This window comes from Lineus longissimus, chromosome 12 (assembly GCF_910592395.1).
Source record: "Lineus longissimus chromosome 12, tnLinLong1.2, whole genome shotgun sequence".
Lineage (NCBI taxonomy): Eukaryota > Metazoa > Nemertea > Pilidiophora > Heteronemertea > Lineidae > Lineus > Lineus longissimus.
In genome coordinates this window covers 3,663,384-3,680,139 of record NC_088319.1, presented here as the reverse complement: position 1 = coordinate 3,680,139, position 16,756 = coordinate 3,663,384, and the positions used below count along the sequence as shown (strand labels likewise).

General features: G+C 40.9%; 1 protein-coding gene and 1 long non-coding RNA gene across 3 annotated transcripts in view; both read left to right on the top strand.

Moving 5' to 3' along the window:
* LOC135496580 (basement membrane-specific heparan sulfate proteoglycan core protein-like) overlaps nt 1-16,756 on the top strand; it is a 42,516-nt gene extending 25,760 nt beyond the window's left edge. The window contains exons 5-18 of one of the 2 annotated variants that reach the window (XM_064785943.1): nt 6,441-6,713; nt 6,865-7,191; nt 7,823-8,095; nt 8,255-8,584; nt 9,197-9,514; nt 9,990-10,253; nt 10,830-11,120; nt 11,446-11,736; nt 12,098-12,586; nt 13,120-13,212; nt 13,788-14,143; nt 14,690-14,944; nt 15,314-15,372; nt 15,694-16,756. In XM_064785943.1, the coding sequence (XP_064642013.1) occupies nt 6,441-6,713; nt 6,865-7,191; nt 7,823-8,095; nt 8,255-8,584; nt 9,197-9,514; nt 9,990-10,253; nt 10,830-11,120; nt 11,446-11,736; nt 12,098-12,586; nt 13,120-13,212; nt 13,788-13,906 (3,068 nt within the window). In that variant the 3' untranslated portion in view covers nt 13,907-14,143; nt 14,690-14,944; nt 15,314-15,372; nt 15,694-16,756. The remainder of the gene's footprint in view (nt 1-6,440; nt 6,714-6,864; nt 7,192-7,822; nt 8,096-8,254; nt 8,585-9,196; nt 9,515-9,989; nt 10,254-10,829; nt 11,121-11,445; nt 11,737-12,097; nt 12,587-13,119; nt 13,213-13,787; nt 14,144-14,689; nt 14,945-15,313; nt 15,373-15,693) is intronic. The other variant, XM_064785944.1, reaches the window with a different exon arrangement.
* On the top strand, nt 3,601-5,131 carry LOC135496584 (uncharacterized). Its single transcript, XR_010448695.1, has 3 exons — nt 3,601-3,774; nt 4,348-4,692; nt 5,035-5,131. It is a non-coding gene; the product is annotated as an uncharacterized LOC135496584 (long non-coding RNA).

Below are 16,756 nucleotides of genomic sequence, written 5' to 3'. Positions count from 1 at the left end.
TCTTGTATTTGACCAAGGAGGTGAAAACTGCACCTTCCGATATATACTATAATGCGAAACAAAAGGTAGAGGAGACAAGTACATAACCATGTTCATATCATTGCGGCACGCCCTGACTCCGGTCACTGGATTGCAGCACTGTTATTGTATTACAGAGTATTCTATCACAGGTAAGCGCTGCAATCTAGTAACCCGCGTCACAATCTAGTAACCCGTCCGGCGGGACTGGCCAGTCAAGCAAGAACCACATCGTGGCCTTGCAAACTGTTGCTATTTCTCGCTATTTGCCCTTTTTTCGATTACGACTCTTCTTATTGATTTTTTGTGTGTCCAACAGTTCGGAAAACGTTGCCATTTGCCATTTGCAATTTTAATTCTTTGTCCTAAATACTTCTTAATGAAGTGTTTTAAATTGGTGCCTTTATGAGGACTATTTTTGTTGAGATGGTAATGCACTGTGATCAGGTTAAGAAACGGAGAATCTGAAGCGAAGTGAATTTTGGCCCTCAAATAGTTTCAATTGGTCATAACAGGAATAAACATCACTTTAGTAATGTTAAATCGCGTCACATTACAGCGGAATCGAAGATATTTAAAAGAAAAAAACACATTGACGGCATTTATTCCGAGCTTTCTTGCTGCGTAAATTGTTGTTTATCACACGTGTAAAACACACGCCCCTGCAATGTATGCTAATACAGACCGATTACATACATAAAAAAATCGCTTCTTAGGAGTCAATGATAAGGTCTAAGCTATCATGCATCATAGGTCCGATCACTGACCCATTAGAACGGATTTTAGAGTATGTTGTATCATATAAGTGCGAAGATTGCAGCATCACGCCAGCCTTGGTTTCACCAGAATCGTATGCAGCAACATCTCTTGCATTCAGAGCGATAGAAACCCAAGGAGAACACATACATGATGTAATTAGAACTATAATTAGCATATGAAATGCTGTCGTGAATTCGAATAACTCTCTGATGAATTGGACACTGGTTACTGAAGTCTGCTGCCAGTCCGTGACGTCTCCGATATATTAGATCATGCCGACTGTGGTAAGAGGAAGCATGGTTCTAACATAGATGGTCGACACAAGAAATAGATCACGAAGAATCAATAAGTCTCGTTTTGCGTTAGAGCTCCCCTACTTTTCGCTTGATGGGGATTCGCGGGACCTGAACAGCGCTTCAAGGAGTAAGACATCCAGGACGATGAGGACGACAATTGGCAGGGCTGTGTAGACACAGACACAGGCACAGACATTTCTACCATTGAAAGCTTCACGGCGGGAGAGAAAACATGCCACCAACCGATGACAAATAACTACAATGCTAAGTAACTGGTGTGAATATTGCAACAACTTTCAGAGGATTTCTGATTGCCACGCAGTATAGTTACATGTACTGAGCAGAGATGTGGTATAGAATTAGAAGGCAGTTCTGGGATGCATAAAAAATGCATAAAAACACCTATAGTTCAGCGCCCCCTTCAGGAACTTAGAACAGTCACGATAGTGCTGGATGGCATTATCATGTGCTACTCTCATTTAGCCCTGAATATTCGAATAAAGATATAAGGAAATTGTATCCTGTGCAATCCTGAACAGTTATATGTCAGAATTTTTCACCGAACCGTCCAACCAAACACCACAAAGTTGGAGCTAAATTGTCGGTCTATCCGAGGCGGCATGCCGACGTTTTTGGCGAAATGTCAGCGATGCTTCTTGTAAGACTGCCAATAACGCCATTGAGCTTTCAATTTCTAATCTATAACACTTCGAGTTAAACATTGAAAGGTGACCGCTACCATATTTCCTTGCAACCCAGGCGGTACCTATTACGACACCAGGCGCAATGATTTTTACACAAAAAACGATACCAGTCATCGCAACCAATACATTTTAGAACAATTAACCCAAAATAATAAACTGCATGTTACGCCAGGCCTGTAGATCCCATGAATTACTTATAACGCACTGTTCTCGCAGTCTGTTGTATTCAGTGTTATGAATGTGACTGACAGGCATGCTTCGTTCTGCATGTTCTGCAATAGTTGGAGATGACCACGTTTAGCATTGGCGCTAGTCACATCATTTGGTGGCATTCACATTTTGGTCAATTTTTGGTACAAGTTCCCGATGTACATTTTGCTGGGAAGATCTCCGCGGGGGATACGAACTGTCAGGAGGTCCCCATATTTGGTGTTGGGTTTTGCGGCGGACTAATGATAATGATACCGTCTAGGATCACCTCATTTCACACAATATCCAGACCTTAACTGGCACTTATTTCCTCAATCTGTTATAAGCAGACAGCTTTCATGACAATAGTCACTGCCATGACCATGACGACATTTCACGACATTTCAACCAGGAAAACTGAGAAAGAAAACATGTTAACCTGTCTTGCTGTGTTCCTGAAACAATGAAAAAGGGAAGCACCGGCCAAGAAAAGCGTAACATGAAGTACTCAACGTCACTCTAGATGATCAACACATGACAAAACCGTTTTCTGTCTCCCAGCCATTCATTGTCGAGACTCACATGACTATGCTAATCAAAAACTCTCTTTTTTTCTAGCTTGGTATTGATATATATTCCACGGCCCAGTTCACTTAAAAAGCTTTAAAAATATATATGCTATATTGGTCAATATTTGATCAATGCATAGCCTGAATGCTATGACCTACATTGAATAATATCTTCTTGTAATGAAAACCAGAAGAGAAAATTTAAAAGGCTCGTCCATTTGGATGCGATTATGTCGGAGTGAACTAAACATGGCTGTTGATGTTTTCGTCGTGAGCTTCATCTTAGTTTCTGCGTCAATCCCTCTGGTTCAGCTGATTGGTGAGTAATAACACATTACATTTATCGTTAACTCGAAAATTGAAAATTGAAAATCGCTTTGAATAATTAGACTCCTGCGCCGTTGCGTAACTTGGTTCATTGGCTGCCAAAAGAGAGCGTCATTTTCGAACTACTCAACTACGATCCGTTAAGTAGATCACAGGTGCTTGAAACAACCAGAATCATGATCAGCACCGAATTTACTGATTCTGACAAGAAAGGTATAATAACACGAACGCCCACAGAAAAAGGAAACAATACATTTTTATATTATTTTAGATTATATTTTAGCCTTATTTTTGCGGATGTTTTTTTCGCGAAGTTGGTAAATATCCTGATTCGCTAAAATAAAAATCGTAAAAATATGCATTTCATTGGAAAAAATTTAAGGATTTCTTAATCAACCAATTGAAAATAGTGGACATTTTAATATTGCCGATATTTGCGTGAAAAAGATTGAGAGCCGCGAAAGTTGGCGGATTATTTTGTCGTTGAGGCTGGTTATATATCATCTAACGTCATCAAAAGAGAAGATATTTTACAAGTAAGACGTAAATGCAACTTCTCACGGTTTACTCTTCATAATGTTTCAGTTCCACCAAAGACACCTGTTTTATCTGGGTTTGAACCTGCTGCTATCGACTCATACCGTGAACTCGGCTGCGATGCGTCTCAACCTGACGCGGGGACCATCACCTATAAATGGTATAAATACTCGATGGATAAAGGTGTGCAGGACTGGGAGAGTAAAGGACCCATTGGTACAAGCCAGAAATACATCTTCAACCCAGTGACTGTGAAGAAAGTGTTCCATCCAGGTAACCCTGAAGAACCTGTCAGTGGAAAGTACAAGTGTCGAGCATCGAACTCGGCCGGAACAAGAGACAGCGAATGGGGAGATCTGTATGTCTATACACCATGTGAGTTATTCAATATATGCTTCTGAGAAGTAAATGTCCACGTCCTTGTTGGCCGCTGCGCTAAAATCGATGTCCTCCTTGTTTAGTTTTATTCCAATAAATCTTAATTTGTAATCAAAATGCATATTTACATTTTAGTAGCCATGGTTACGGTATACTATTGTGCATGTATTCGTGTACACTGACGTAGTGCATTGATTGTTGACTTGTTTTGCTCTGTATCGCTTTTTAAAGGGCCATTTAAAAAAGCTCAAAATAAAAAAGCGTTGCCATATTATGTTCATTGTACAGGCCCTATTAACTGATATTATAGGATAAAACATGGTTACATATACAGTAGAACCTCTCTATTAAGGACACTACTGGGACTGACAAATACTGTCCTTAATAGAGAGATTAAATTGAATTGTAACAACCAGTTTAGGACTTATACTAGTGTCCATGATAGAGAGGTTTTCCTTAATAGAGAGGTGTCCACTAAGGGAGGTTCCACTGTATACACTTATCTTAGATGTATAACACGACTCATCGCTATACAGAAAAAAACACGATAATCTCATGTTTCACTTTCAGGTTCATTGTATACCGTGAGTGTTTCACCACCCACACCTGCCATCGGAAGTACATTCACCCTCAACTGTTACATATCCAATCCAAGCGGATTATCTGTGTATTGGTTAAAGAAGGCTGATGCTTCATCTCCAGCTATATATGTAGCTGCAGCAAATAAGTTGGGATGCCATGCTCCAAGTAACCCACGTTACAGTTGGAGCAGCTGCAGCCCACCAAGCATCTCATCACTGACAAAGACATTCAATCTACAAGTCACCAATGCTCAGCTTTCTGATTCTGCTTACTGGATATGTCAGGATGTTAGTCTGAGCTGCAACAGTAACCCAGTCAAGCTAGTAGTGCAAGGTAACGCATTGCTTCGCCCTTTTTGTTATAAATTAACTTTCGCCCGTATAAAGGAACGGAGGGCTTGCAACTAAAATATTCATTTACACCGATGACTGGTTTTTCCACACCGAAGACTGTTTCGCAATTTTCAGTACGTATTTCAGGTAGCTACAAATAGCTGCAAATACTATGACCAGTTATGTGTATATACATTTTGTATATAGAAGCCAAGTAAAATAACACGATTAAGTGAAAGACAGAGGTAAACAAAATTGACCACGATTTGCCAGTCTAAGTCACGATACGAGAAGGGCATTGATATTCCAAACCACCCTCTTACAATCAAATGAAATTTTTCAGCGCCCCCAGGCACGCCACAGATCACCGGTTTCCCATCTGGACCAGTCATTGCTGGAGCACAGCTCAACTTGAAGTGTGTGGCCTCCCCTCCTGGAGATACCTAGGATTGGTACAAAGATGGCACAAAGGTTACAACATCATCGAGTTACGACTTCCAAGTGACAAAGGAGAGTGCTGGTGTTTACAAGTGTGTGGCGAGAAATGCTGTCGGGTCTGCTCCAAGTGGTGACAAGACATTAGTCGTTTATTGTAAGTTATGTTAATTTTTCAATATTTTCCCATTCGAACCATAAATAAACCTTTTGACCACTCTAAGTGGCATTTTACATATGAAAACACAATGTGAGAGACACTATTGACACTAGAAATAAGGTGGCCATCGTACTTCCTTGTTGAAACACCAGAATGCATATACATGCATGGCCAGTTGAAAAAATATAATTGCGACATTTCAATGCCCAAACTGATTTTTATTCATTGCTCTTCGTTGGTGCATTTGACCTGTCTATGTGGTGAATACAAACTAAAAAGCCCAGGCAAGTTCAATAGAAATTCTCGTCTGCTCGCTCAGTAAACCTTTCAAGCCAACCAAACTAAAATGGAATGAGCTTCAGCTTTCTTATAAACGGCTGCTAGTTGTTCATATCTCGGTTGGAGAATGTAAGGGAGTGTTTTAGTACAGTTACAATTACAGTCTGGGTGCAATTTTACGATCACTATAGTCATAGTCCTACCATACGTTATGAAAGACGTTTTTAAATACATGTAAATCCGACTCCACCGACGATACCAAAACGATTCGATTCATTAAATCCACATTTGTCATATGGTAAGTGGAGACATCGGTCTTATGGCAATAGAGCCTTGACGACATTACTGTTGAAACAATGTAAAACTACAGAATCGATAGCTTATTGCCTCCTCGGTCATTATCTAAAACAAGCCCGTTGGCTTCTAGGGTCGCAGCTAGTGAGGCTGATGATGGCTGAGGAGAGATAAAAAGGGTAAAACACGAACTAAAACTTACTATGGCAAAAAATCCCATCACGAGGTTGAAACTGGAGAAGGTGAATCCCCAACAATGCAGTGAACAGCGTGTTAGTACTTATCACCGCAGGAAAAAAAATCAAGCTCTAAATTTCTGCCCTAGTTTACTGTAGACTACCAAGGCTCATACACGGTCACAATGTACACTGTAATAAAAACGAAAATGTCAAAAAGTCTCTCAGATTTTCAATAGAAATACTTCATTCTCTCTCAAACTGAATTATTCGCATCAACACTAGACATTGTGAGATTTTAGAATCAATGTCAGTCCGTTTCTAATTCATTAGCTCATTTGGACGGGTTAAGCCGTGCCATATACCTGGGGGTACTATACAATAACTGCAGCATCATCGTTTCAGACAAACCTGATTCCGTGGTCGTGTCATCAGGAAAGACCTCGTCCTATGCTGGGGAGAAGGACAAGTTCACCTGCACAGTCTCTGGCGGCAACCCGACCCCGACCGTGAAGATCTACTTAAAGAGGTCAGGCGGAGCACTAGTAGAGGTCACCCAAGGTCAAGACAGGGTGATGGCTAAAGAAGACAACCAGGCTGAGTACTACTGCGAGGCGAAGGTCACTGGGTATCCCGCCTTCGATATGACTTCAAGCAGGAAGACATACAACGTAACATGTACGTTCTATCTCTTGCAAAATTTCAGTCTACTTCTGCATTAAGAGCGTGAGGAAACTGTTATAAACCTCTCACTCGGCAATTTTAAAGTATTGTTTATCCCGATAGATAAATTCTAAGGCGAAGATAATTTCTAGCGATTCCTTTTCAGTTTCAAACTACAAGGTTTTATTTCTAAATAACCCGACCGCTGCTGTCCAGGTTGGTCAGGTAAAGAAGTTCACATGTGAGACGGATGAGAGTAACCCAGTTACCTACATCAAGTGGTATCACTATATTGGTTCTTCATGGCAAGATGTTACAGTCCGAATCTCATCATCCGAGAGGAATGGTGTGTATGGTGGAAAGATGAGGATCAGTGAGTGGTCTGTTACTGCAACAAAGGCAATGAATGGTGCAACTCTAAGATGTAAGTCCACCTACTCCCTGATTGGTCATGACTTTACTACAGATGCCGATACAACAATGTATGTAAAATGTGAGTAGATGAACCAACTTGTACAGAACCGAGAATCTGAAGTGCTGACTAACACTAGTAGGAGGCTTTTTCCGACTTCTTAACGGTTTCTCTCGGTTTTCCTGAGAAATCCGACCTTTCAGGGAGAAGTCGGATAATGTCAGACTTTTGTCGGATAAATCAGGGAAACGTTAGAGAAACATGCAACATGCAAATCAGTTTCTTTCGTGCAATCTTACGAATAAAAATTATGCGTTACCTCCCATTCTGTTCAGAACATCACTCCACCTTCCACTTGTATTTAACCCATCAAAGATAACTATGCCGGAAAAACCACCAGCATCGATCTGCGAGGGGAATCCGATCGCGATTACGTGTGAGACTGACAGCGCCAACCCGGTTGCCGATATCCAGTTCCACCGGCAGAGAATAGGGGGAGCCTGGGACCAGCTGATATCGGGGATAACATCTGAAGTCAGGGCTGCAGAATACAATGGCACGATTAGGCAGAGTAGTCTGGTTGTGACAGCCAATAGGTTGGATACACAGGCTGTGTTCAAATGCGAAACGGCAAGGCTATGCGTCAATTATAAACGGAACTAAAAGCTTAAGGCTAGCTGCTCCCAATATAACTGCAGCATCATCGTTTCAGATAAACCTGATTCCGTGGTCGTGTCATCTGCAAAGACCTCATCCTATGTTGGAGAGAAGGACAAGTTCACCTGCAGAGTCTCTGGCGGCAACCCCACCCCGACCGTGAAGCTCTATTTCAAGAGGTCAGACGGAACACCAGTAGAGGTCATCCAAGGTCAAGACAGGGTGATGGCTAAAGAAGACAATCAGGCTGAGTACTACTGCGAGGCGAAGGTCACTGGGTATCCCGCCTTCGATATGACTTCAAGCAGGAAGACATACAACGTAACATGTACGTTTTATCTCTTGCGAAATTTCAGTCTACTTCTGCATTAAGAGCGTGAGGAAATTGCTATAAACCTCTAACTCGGCCATTTTAAAGTATTGTTTATCCCGATAGATAAAAATATGCAAAAGAAGGCGAAGATAATTTCTAGCGATTCCTTTTCAGTTTCAAACACCAAGGTTTCCTTTCTCAATCACCCGACCGCTGCTGTCCAGGCTGGTCAGGTAAAGAAGTTCACATGTGAGACGGATGAGAGTAACCCAGTTACCGACATCAAGTGGTATCAACATAGTACTGGTTCTTCGTGGCGAAATGTCACAACCGGAATCTCATCATCCGAGAGGAATGTTGTGTATGGTGGAAAGATCAGGATCAGTGAGTGGTCTGTAACTGCAACAAAGGCAATGAATGGTGAAACTGTAAGATGTGCGTCCATCTACTCCCTGACTGGTCATGACTTAATGACAAAGGCCGATACCACAATGTATGTAAAATGTGAGTAGATGAACCAACCTTTACAGAACCGAGAATCTGAAGTGCTGACTAACACGAGTACAATGTTCATGTAGGAGGCTTTTTCCGACTTCTTACGGTTTCTCTAACGTGTTTTCCCTAGAAATCCGACATTTCGGGGAAAAGTCGGACAATGTCACACTTTTGTCAAATAAATCAGGGGAAAGTTGGAGAAACCGTTAAGAAGTCAGAAAAGCATCCAAAACGTGTAGGATGAGTCATCGTTATGTACTGGTACATGTGGTTATTTGTTCCATTCTTACAAGAATGTTTGTAAAACAATATGAGTAGATGAACAACGCAGGATAAAATATGAATTTATTGTAAAATGGATTTAAAAGTTCTGGCAGCAAATTCGAACGACAACATGTGGTAACGTCAATATTAAGTATAAGACAGCAACTCATTCGCAAATAACGCATTTCTGAACATGTTTTCGAAACATCTTTACCGTGATGGAGATTATTCGATGAAAAATAGCAAACACACCCTTGACAGCAGGTTATAAACCCAACATGCATATCAGTTTGTTTCGTGCAATCTATGCGTTACCTACCATTCTGTTCAGAACATCGCTCCACCTTCCCCTTGCAGTTAACCCATCAAAGATAACTTTGCTACAAATACCACCGAGAGTGATCTACAAGGGGAAACTGATCACGATCATATGTGAGACAAACAGCGCCAACCCGGTTGCGAATGTAACGTTCCACCGGAAGAGGACAGGAGGAACCTGGGAGCAACTGACGTCGGGGATAACATCTGAAGACAGGGCGGCAGAATACAATGGCAGGATTCGGAAGAGTACTTTGGTTGTGACAGCCAATAGGTTGGACACACAGACTGTGTTCAAATGCGAGGTTCGTGATGGGTCATTCCAGATGGAACAGACAACTACAGTTAATGTATATTGTACGTATTAGTTCTGCAAAACAGTGAAGTTTACATCATATGTTACAGTGTTTCTCCCCATTAGTTGAAGCGAATGTAATGTACTGTAAAATGTATTTACATGTGCAGATACTGAATGAATTGCTCCTTGTAAAAACATTGATTGAGAATTGTGGTTTCCAAATTATGATATGCATTCACGATATCGAGATTGTACAAACACTCTTAGCCGGAGTGGTATAGGGTTCACTTTGTCACTTGTCGTGATTCACTTGTCACGGGTTAACTGACTTAGGCCTGAAAACACGACGTGAGGGTGAAAAGTGACAACGCGAATCGCATGTAGCCCACTCTTTGCAAATGACTTGTTCGGTCTTCATGTCACGCATGAAAAGTGAACAGTGACATGTAACATGTGAAAACGTAACTCTATATAAATCACAGCCTTACTCACTATTGATATTTCCATGCCTATAAATTGTGATATTATTTTCAGACCCAGCAAACGTCGTATTATCATTAGCCTCGACTACAGTGAAAGAAGGCAATACTGTCACATTGACATGTGAAGCAAGAGGGGGTAACCCGACATCGTACACCTACATATGGTATTATAACTGGATACAAATACCGAATATGACTTCAAGACAATACAGAATATCATCAATACAGTACAACAGGAGTGGAGAGTATCGCTGTCGTGCGGTCAACTATTCTCCAGGCGGCATAGCTGATGCAATATTAAAATTGGATGTTTTATGTGAGTACGAAGAACTTGCAGAACTGTTTCAGTGTATTTCGAAGCATTGCATATGAAATTTAAAATTGGTCTGATGGGTTGGCAAGTGATATGAATCTTCAATGGTTAAATTATTGGTTAGCAAGAAAAAGCACATATTCTCAGAATGCCCACCAAATGATAAATACAGGAACTCCGTAGATACCATGTTACACAAAGTTAACATGACAAAGGAATAATATTGATTGTCTTTTGAATCTAAGCCGAAGCTGAAATTGTGGAAGATTCATCTAACTCAAACTAACTTCTGATGTCTCGATGTCTCGGTTGCCCCAAGACAGCTCTATCATACTGGGTTTGCAGAGTCTGTGCTAATCTAAAGGACATGCCTCATTCATCTAACTGTTGATTGCGGAAGTAAGTTTGTTATGTCAGTTAATGGCAACGCTGCCGGATTTTCGACCCTTAACAGTTATTCATTACCCGATATATCCTGACTGACAGAAAATCGTATTCCTACTAAAGGCAGACGTGAAGGCCGGGTTCCAAGTTTGAATGAGTAAGTTGTTCTCACTGTCCAGTTTCATGCACCTGCAGACAAAGCAAAATGGGATCCCAAACTGCCGAGACTCCTCACCGTTGCGAGCAAACCATTACGACCAGTCAGGTTTACACTCCATGTCATCGCCAACCCTCGACCAACGAATGTTACGTGGTATCACCCAAATCACAAGATGGCAACTGGGGAAAACTTCATCCCCGGGGAAGAAAGTGGGACATACACACTGAGCAAAGGATCTGTAGGGACTCCAGACTACGGAAACTACACCGTCAAAGTGACTAATTCTGTTGGAATGACATCTTTTGTTTTTGAGCTGCTACGGCCAGGTATAAAACAAGTGTTTCGCCAATGATATTTCCTGAAACATTTCAGCAATAGCAATGATAGTATTTTCAAGTGCCGCAATTTTCACTATTGTTCGAAAATATTAATGAATGGTTATCACTGAAATGCTTCAAAATTATTACTTTTCTGTTTCTTTCGGATTTTTTTCATTTCTTCCTAACGAACATGTAACTCAAGCGCACATGTAACTCGTACCACTAGCGGTGAAATTCCTCTAATAAAGCGCAGCCAAGTGCACTGCATGTGATGCATTTACTGCACTGTGATGTTAAATTTTAAATATAGATTTCCATATTATTGTTCTAGGTCCGCCACGCACTCCCTGCTGTATGAAGTCCCACCGAGTTACATCAGTATCAGTGACATTGATCTTTAAGAGTAACTTCAATGGCGGATCACAACAGCAGTTCACCATCGAGAGCAAAAACGGAAGCACCATCGACAGATACATCAATATAGCAGACCCGGGCTTTGCGAAAGATGTAGTGAGAAAAATAGCAGGACTGAAGAGCAATTCGATGTATGAATTCCGGGTGAAAGCGGACAACGAATATGGTAGCAGTGGCTATGGGGGCGTACTTACAGTACACACACCAGGTATCGGATTTTCCGTTTATCGTTGATGTGATAATCCGGCCTTCCTACCATTGGGCCGACTGGAGAATTTGTTGGCGACGAAGCGGTCAAAAATCGCATGATTTGGTCAATGCATTTGCTCTCCAACCTTTCTAAAGGTTTGGAATTAGTATTAACATACAAATTGACGGTGCAGGGCCAAATGAACTGCATCAATTGCTTTGGTATGTTTGCAGAATCCACGCAGTTTCTCACTAGACACGTATCAAGCGCAATTTTGCGAAGTAAAAAACATGCTAGACGTATCCTAGTTTCGTCGTTTAACCTTAGCTTACGTAAGGTGCTCTTGTCCATTCTAAAACACTCTCATTTGTTCTTTCAGCTGCTCCAAGTATCCCCACATTTACGATCACTCGGAAAGGACTATCGTTGACCGTGGTGTTCTCGGCGTCTATGACAGGGCCCTTCACCAAGTTTGAACTCAAGTTCTGTGGGCCGGGGCGGACGCCAAAAACGACAGGATGCACTGGATCTTTCGTCCCTATCCAAGATTCTGCAAAAACAAATTACACAATTCATGTGACACATGCGACAACGACTTATGTCTTCTATTTGGATTTTTATGATGGGGATGATGTTGTTTATAGTTCAGGTCCTGTGCACCCTGAGAATGCTGGACGAACAACCACCGTGTCTGCTGGAAGTAGTCCTGTGGTCCCTGAGAATGCTGGACAACCAACTACCGTGCCTGTTGGAAGTAGTCCTGATGATGGCATGATAGCTGGTGTGGTTGTTGCCGTCGTCATAGTTGTAGCTGTGGTCGTGGTCGTGGTTGTCGTTCTACATAGGAGGAATATGGCATGCTTCGCTGGTAGGTTTTAATATTAGAGAATGCATTTTGATACAAACCTGATGGTAAAACCTAAGAAATTAGCGTGTCAGTGATATGTTGGCGTTGTTGTTTATTACTAAAGATACAAATAGTTTGGTTAATTTATCTTTGCCTTACCATGTTTTAATGAAAACCTTGCCGATACAGTGTGGAGGCCAGTGTGGTTGAATCGTGTTAAGCCATTTTCGTCCTAATATTTTATATATACTGATCTATGGACGCTCACACTCGAGAAGTGCACCCTACGGTGACTGCAGAGATAGCCTCGCTTTCAATTTGTGCACTGGAGGTGGAAGATCCAAATGCACATCTCGAACAATTCCGTGAGCTCGGCTTAGGCCTTACTCTGAAATATTTATTTGACCCGTCAGATTTAAGCCTGTGCATGAGCACAGTCAATTACATGTATTATTGGCCAGGCCGAGGTGCTTGGTAAATCAAGATCTCGCGAACGGGCCACCCCTGATGATACACTCAACTCTGGTTTAACCCTAATTTTTTCCGTTTAATAGGGCGAAATAAACCTGAAGGATCTAATCGGGGCGATGAGAGAATTGGCACTCCGCAACCTGAATCCGTTTTTCACGTCAACAGGGCATTTGAAGGTAAATATTTTAGTTTATAATGAGTTTAAAATGCAGGGTGGTATGGTTGCGGGATCATATTAAATGTAGATACATGATACATGGTATATGTTATGGAAGGCTGCCGACATAGGCTTTATTATGAATATGCCACGTCTCTCTTCCTTGATGGCTGTGATTGCCCTTAGACCATTTGGACCAGTTGATTACGACTAAAGGTTGAGAAAGTCACCACCATTTTTATTTGGCTGAATCTTGAAATCCTAAAGCGACTAGAACTTCTTCAAAAAGAAGTGAATGCCAATTTCAAGGGGGAAGTATGTTCTTTGGTTTCCAGAGAACAGTCTCCTATGAAATGGGCATTCGCTTAATCTTGAAGGATCTGGTTGCTTTAGATTTTCGTATTCTTGCAAAAGAATAGAGTGCCTATGGTCAACTCTTAAGATAGCATCTACTTATAAAGACACCATATGTCTTGTACAGGGTATAGATTTGCAGATTCTGTTAATTAGCATTGTTTAAAAATCGCACATGCATGTGTTTAGAGATAGCCATGCTTACAATGCTAACATTTCCTCTATCCCTCCCTTCACTAGGTGACGATACTCAACCTGAGTCGGTTTATGTGAATGATCCTAAACAGGATTTTGTTAAAGGAAAGTATCTACCTTTTTTACCATGTACTAGTACCGGACGTACGACATATCCGCCTTAACACACGCACTCTCTTCGTCCGCCCGCCAATTTCAACCGATTTTTACTTCATTTAATGATTTTGCACACGCTTTTTCAAAGGGTGTTATTACAAAGTACAAAACTGAGACTAACGGGTTTCCAGTATCCGGTATTTAAAACTAACGCCTTTTGGTTAATATTGTTTCAGAAGTGATCTACGATGATGTGAATCTGACCGGGAAGCCAAGTGGCGAAGATGCTGCTCGGAAAGTCGAAGGTCGGTGAATATGTCATGTGTCGTTCAATGCCATTGTACATTTTTTTGCCCCTTATCTCGCGGTCAAAAGAATCCAGACCTCGCCCAATACATGGTCTATTGTCTCTAAACAAAAGCCATTTTTCTACTCTCTTATCAAATGGTTATCAGGGCAAATCTTCATAATACTTCGACCGATCAAAACCTTCTCGGGAATGGTCAGAAAGGTATCATAAGTTCATTTAATGCATCCCCTTCTAGATAGACTGTGCTATTGGCCATTATTCGCCATGAATACCAGTTGTGCCAAGTAGTCTATTGGACATAATATTATCTTATTTAGGCGTCAGCATATCCTTTATTGCGTTTGTAGAAACTAAACGACGGGTTCACTGGCAATATAACCAATTCAATGGTAGATTAACAGCGGAATTGTCAAGTTTCAATACAGGCGATACTGTAATCTATTGCACCAGCTGCAAACGCGGTATCATAATCCTCATAAAATCTTCAGTGGAACATCTTTATCATTTTTAGTATTGCTACAAACTTTGAGAATTCTTTCAGATATGTCAGTCAAAGATTTCAAACAGTGGCTCCTATCAAAATATGTGACAGAATCAACTTACGAACGACTAGCTAAGAACGGGTTCAACGAAGCAAGGTTCTTCGTCATATTACAAAGAGAAGACGACATCAAGGAGATGCATATCAAGCCCTTGGCTCAGGAGGCCTTGATACGCAAATTGGTGAAGGATATCAATGAGACCAGGCAGAGTACGAGTGAGAGCAGCGAAGGAAAGAAACCTGGAGGTCCCACAGGCAAGTACCACTATCAGGCGTATAAACGTCAGTCTGGGTTGTTGTATTGAGGGCGGTCATTGCAAGCATAACTAAATGTGCGCAACACGCTTTCAGCGTATTGCAAACGCTTACTAATGTAAGTCCCTGACGCTATACTGGAGCTTATTTAAATAGTTGCATCATCAGTGGTTCATGGAGTCGCAATGTTGTATGAAGGCGGAAGTAATACTTATGCAATTGATACCGAAAAAAAATCGATTCCTTCCCTACGGGTTCCAGAACTTGGCGGGCGGTTTTGGATGGCCGTTTCCAAAGTGTATACCCGATCATGCATCAGAAAGATTTTTTTAAAAAAGATAAGATTCTCACCTTCATGACTCTTTTTAGCTGGAGAAGAAAATCCGTATGATGAAATGGAAAATCAATATGCCACCTTGGACATCAAGGTAAGACAATGACAGCCGTTTCAACACTGAGCCTTAGCAATATGTTCTTTAAAATAACAATCTATACAAATTTGAATATTTCTGCCTATACATTTTTGTTCTATATATGTTATCTGCAAATCTTTGCCGTATTTGTCCTTTAATTGTCTTACTTCTAGCACTTCCATTGCAGGACACAGCTGCACTTTTATTTGCCCAATGGGTTTTAAATCTTTGAATTCCATGATTCTCTGAACTACCAAGATGTCAGACAAACTAGTTGACGCGAAGCTATGGGTTTCTAGAGTCATTTTGACATAAGATTATTATCTTACTTTACAGCCTGATGTGACCGCCAACCAGACGTATGCTGAATTGAAGCCATTAGCATGAAGCCAGAAAATGGAGAAGTTAAGCGGTCACTATGAAGCGGTTTGTGTCGGTCACACAGAAAATAGAAAAAAAGCCTTCTGTTACCATGATTCAAGAGGTCAGCAAAAGTGCTTCCCCAGCAGATAACTCTCAGATGATATATTTTTCCTGGGATGTAGACCTGTATACATTGTTCCTGTTCCTACTTCATCAGCATGGTGTATGGACATTAAGAAGCATGACATATAATCATACTCAAGCCAAAAAAATCGAACTCTGTGTCTTGAAGTGGACAAACATGGCTCATTATGTCTTCCCTTCTTTCAATTGGCTTCAACTGAAAATGTAGTATACCAGGACTTCGAGCAGCTTACAGCAGATGATCATGAGGTCGTCGCAAAAACACCTTCGGTATTCAAAGGAATGCAATCCATTTGCAGACACATACATACTGCTTCATGTTTGTTCTCCCCCTTTTGTTTCGTTTAGGAATACGCATTATTCAAAATACGAAATGTGGACATAGTGTAAATATTTATCAAATAGAACCTCTCTATTAAGGACACTGTTGGGACTGAGAAATACTGTCCTTAATAGAGAGGTGTCCGGATAAGAGAGGTCAAATTGAATTGTAGCAACCAATTTGGGACTTAAACTAGTGTCCATAATAGAGAGGTTGTCCTTAATAGAGAGATGTCCACTAAGGAAAGTTCCACTCTACTAAGATAGCACTGAGTAATTGGTATGTTAACCAATACGTTTTCCCATTCAGTATATCTATTTACATATTCAAGAAAAATCGTGTTCAAAATAATCATTAGTTGTGTATACTTGTCATCTATAGTAGTGAATAAAACTTGTGTGTACATTAATTAGGCAAACTCTAATATTCATATAACTTGATTTGTTTTATATGTTTGCATATGTAAAATGTATGTCTCGTGCACACTGATGTACACAAAACTCTCTTATTTGGAGGAAATAAACAACCTAACTACACTTGAGCAATGAAAGCATATATTCAACACATGAT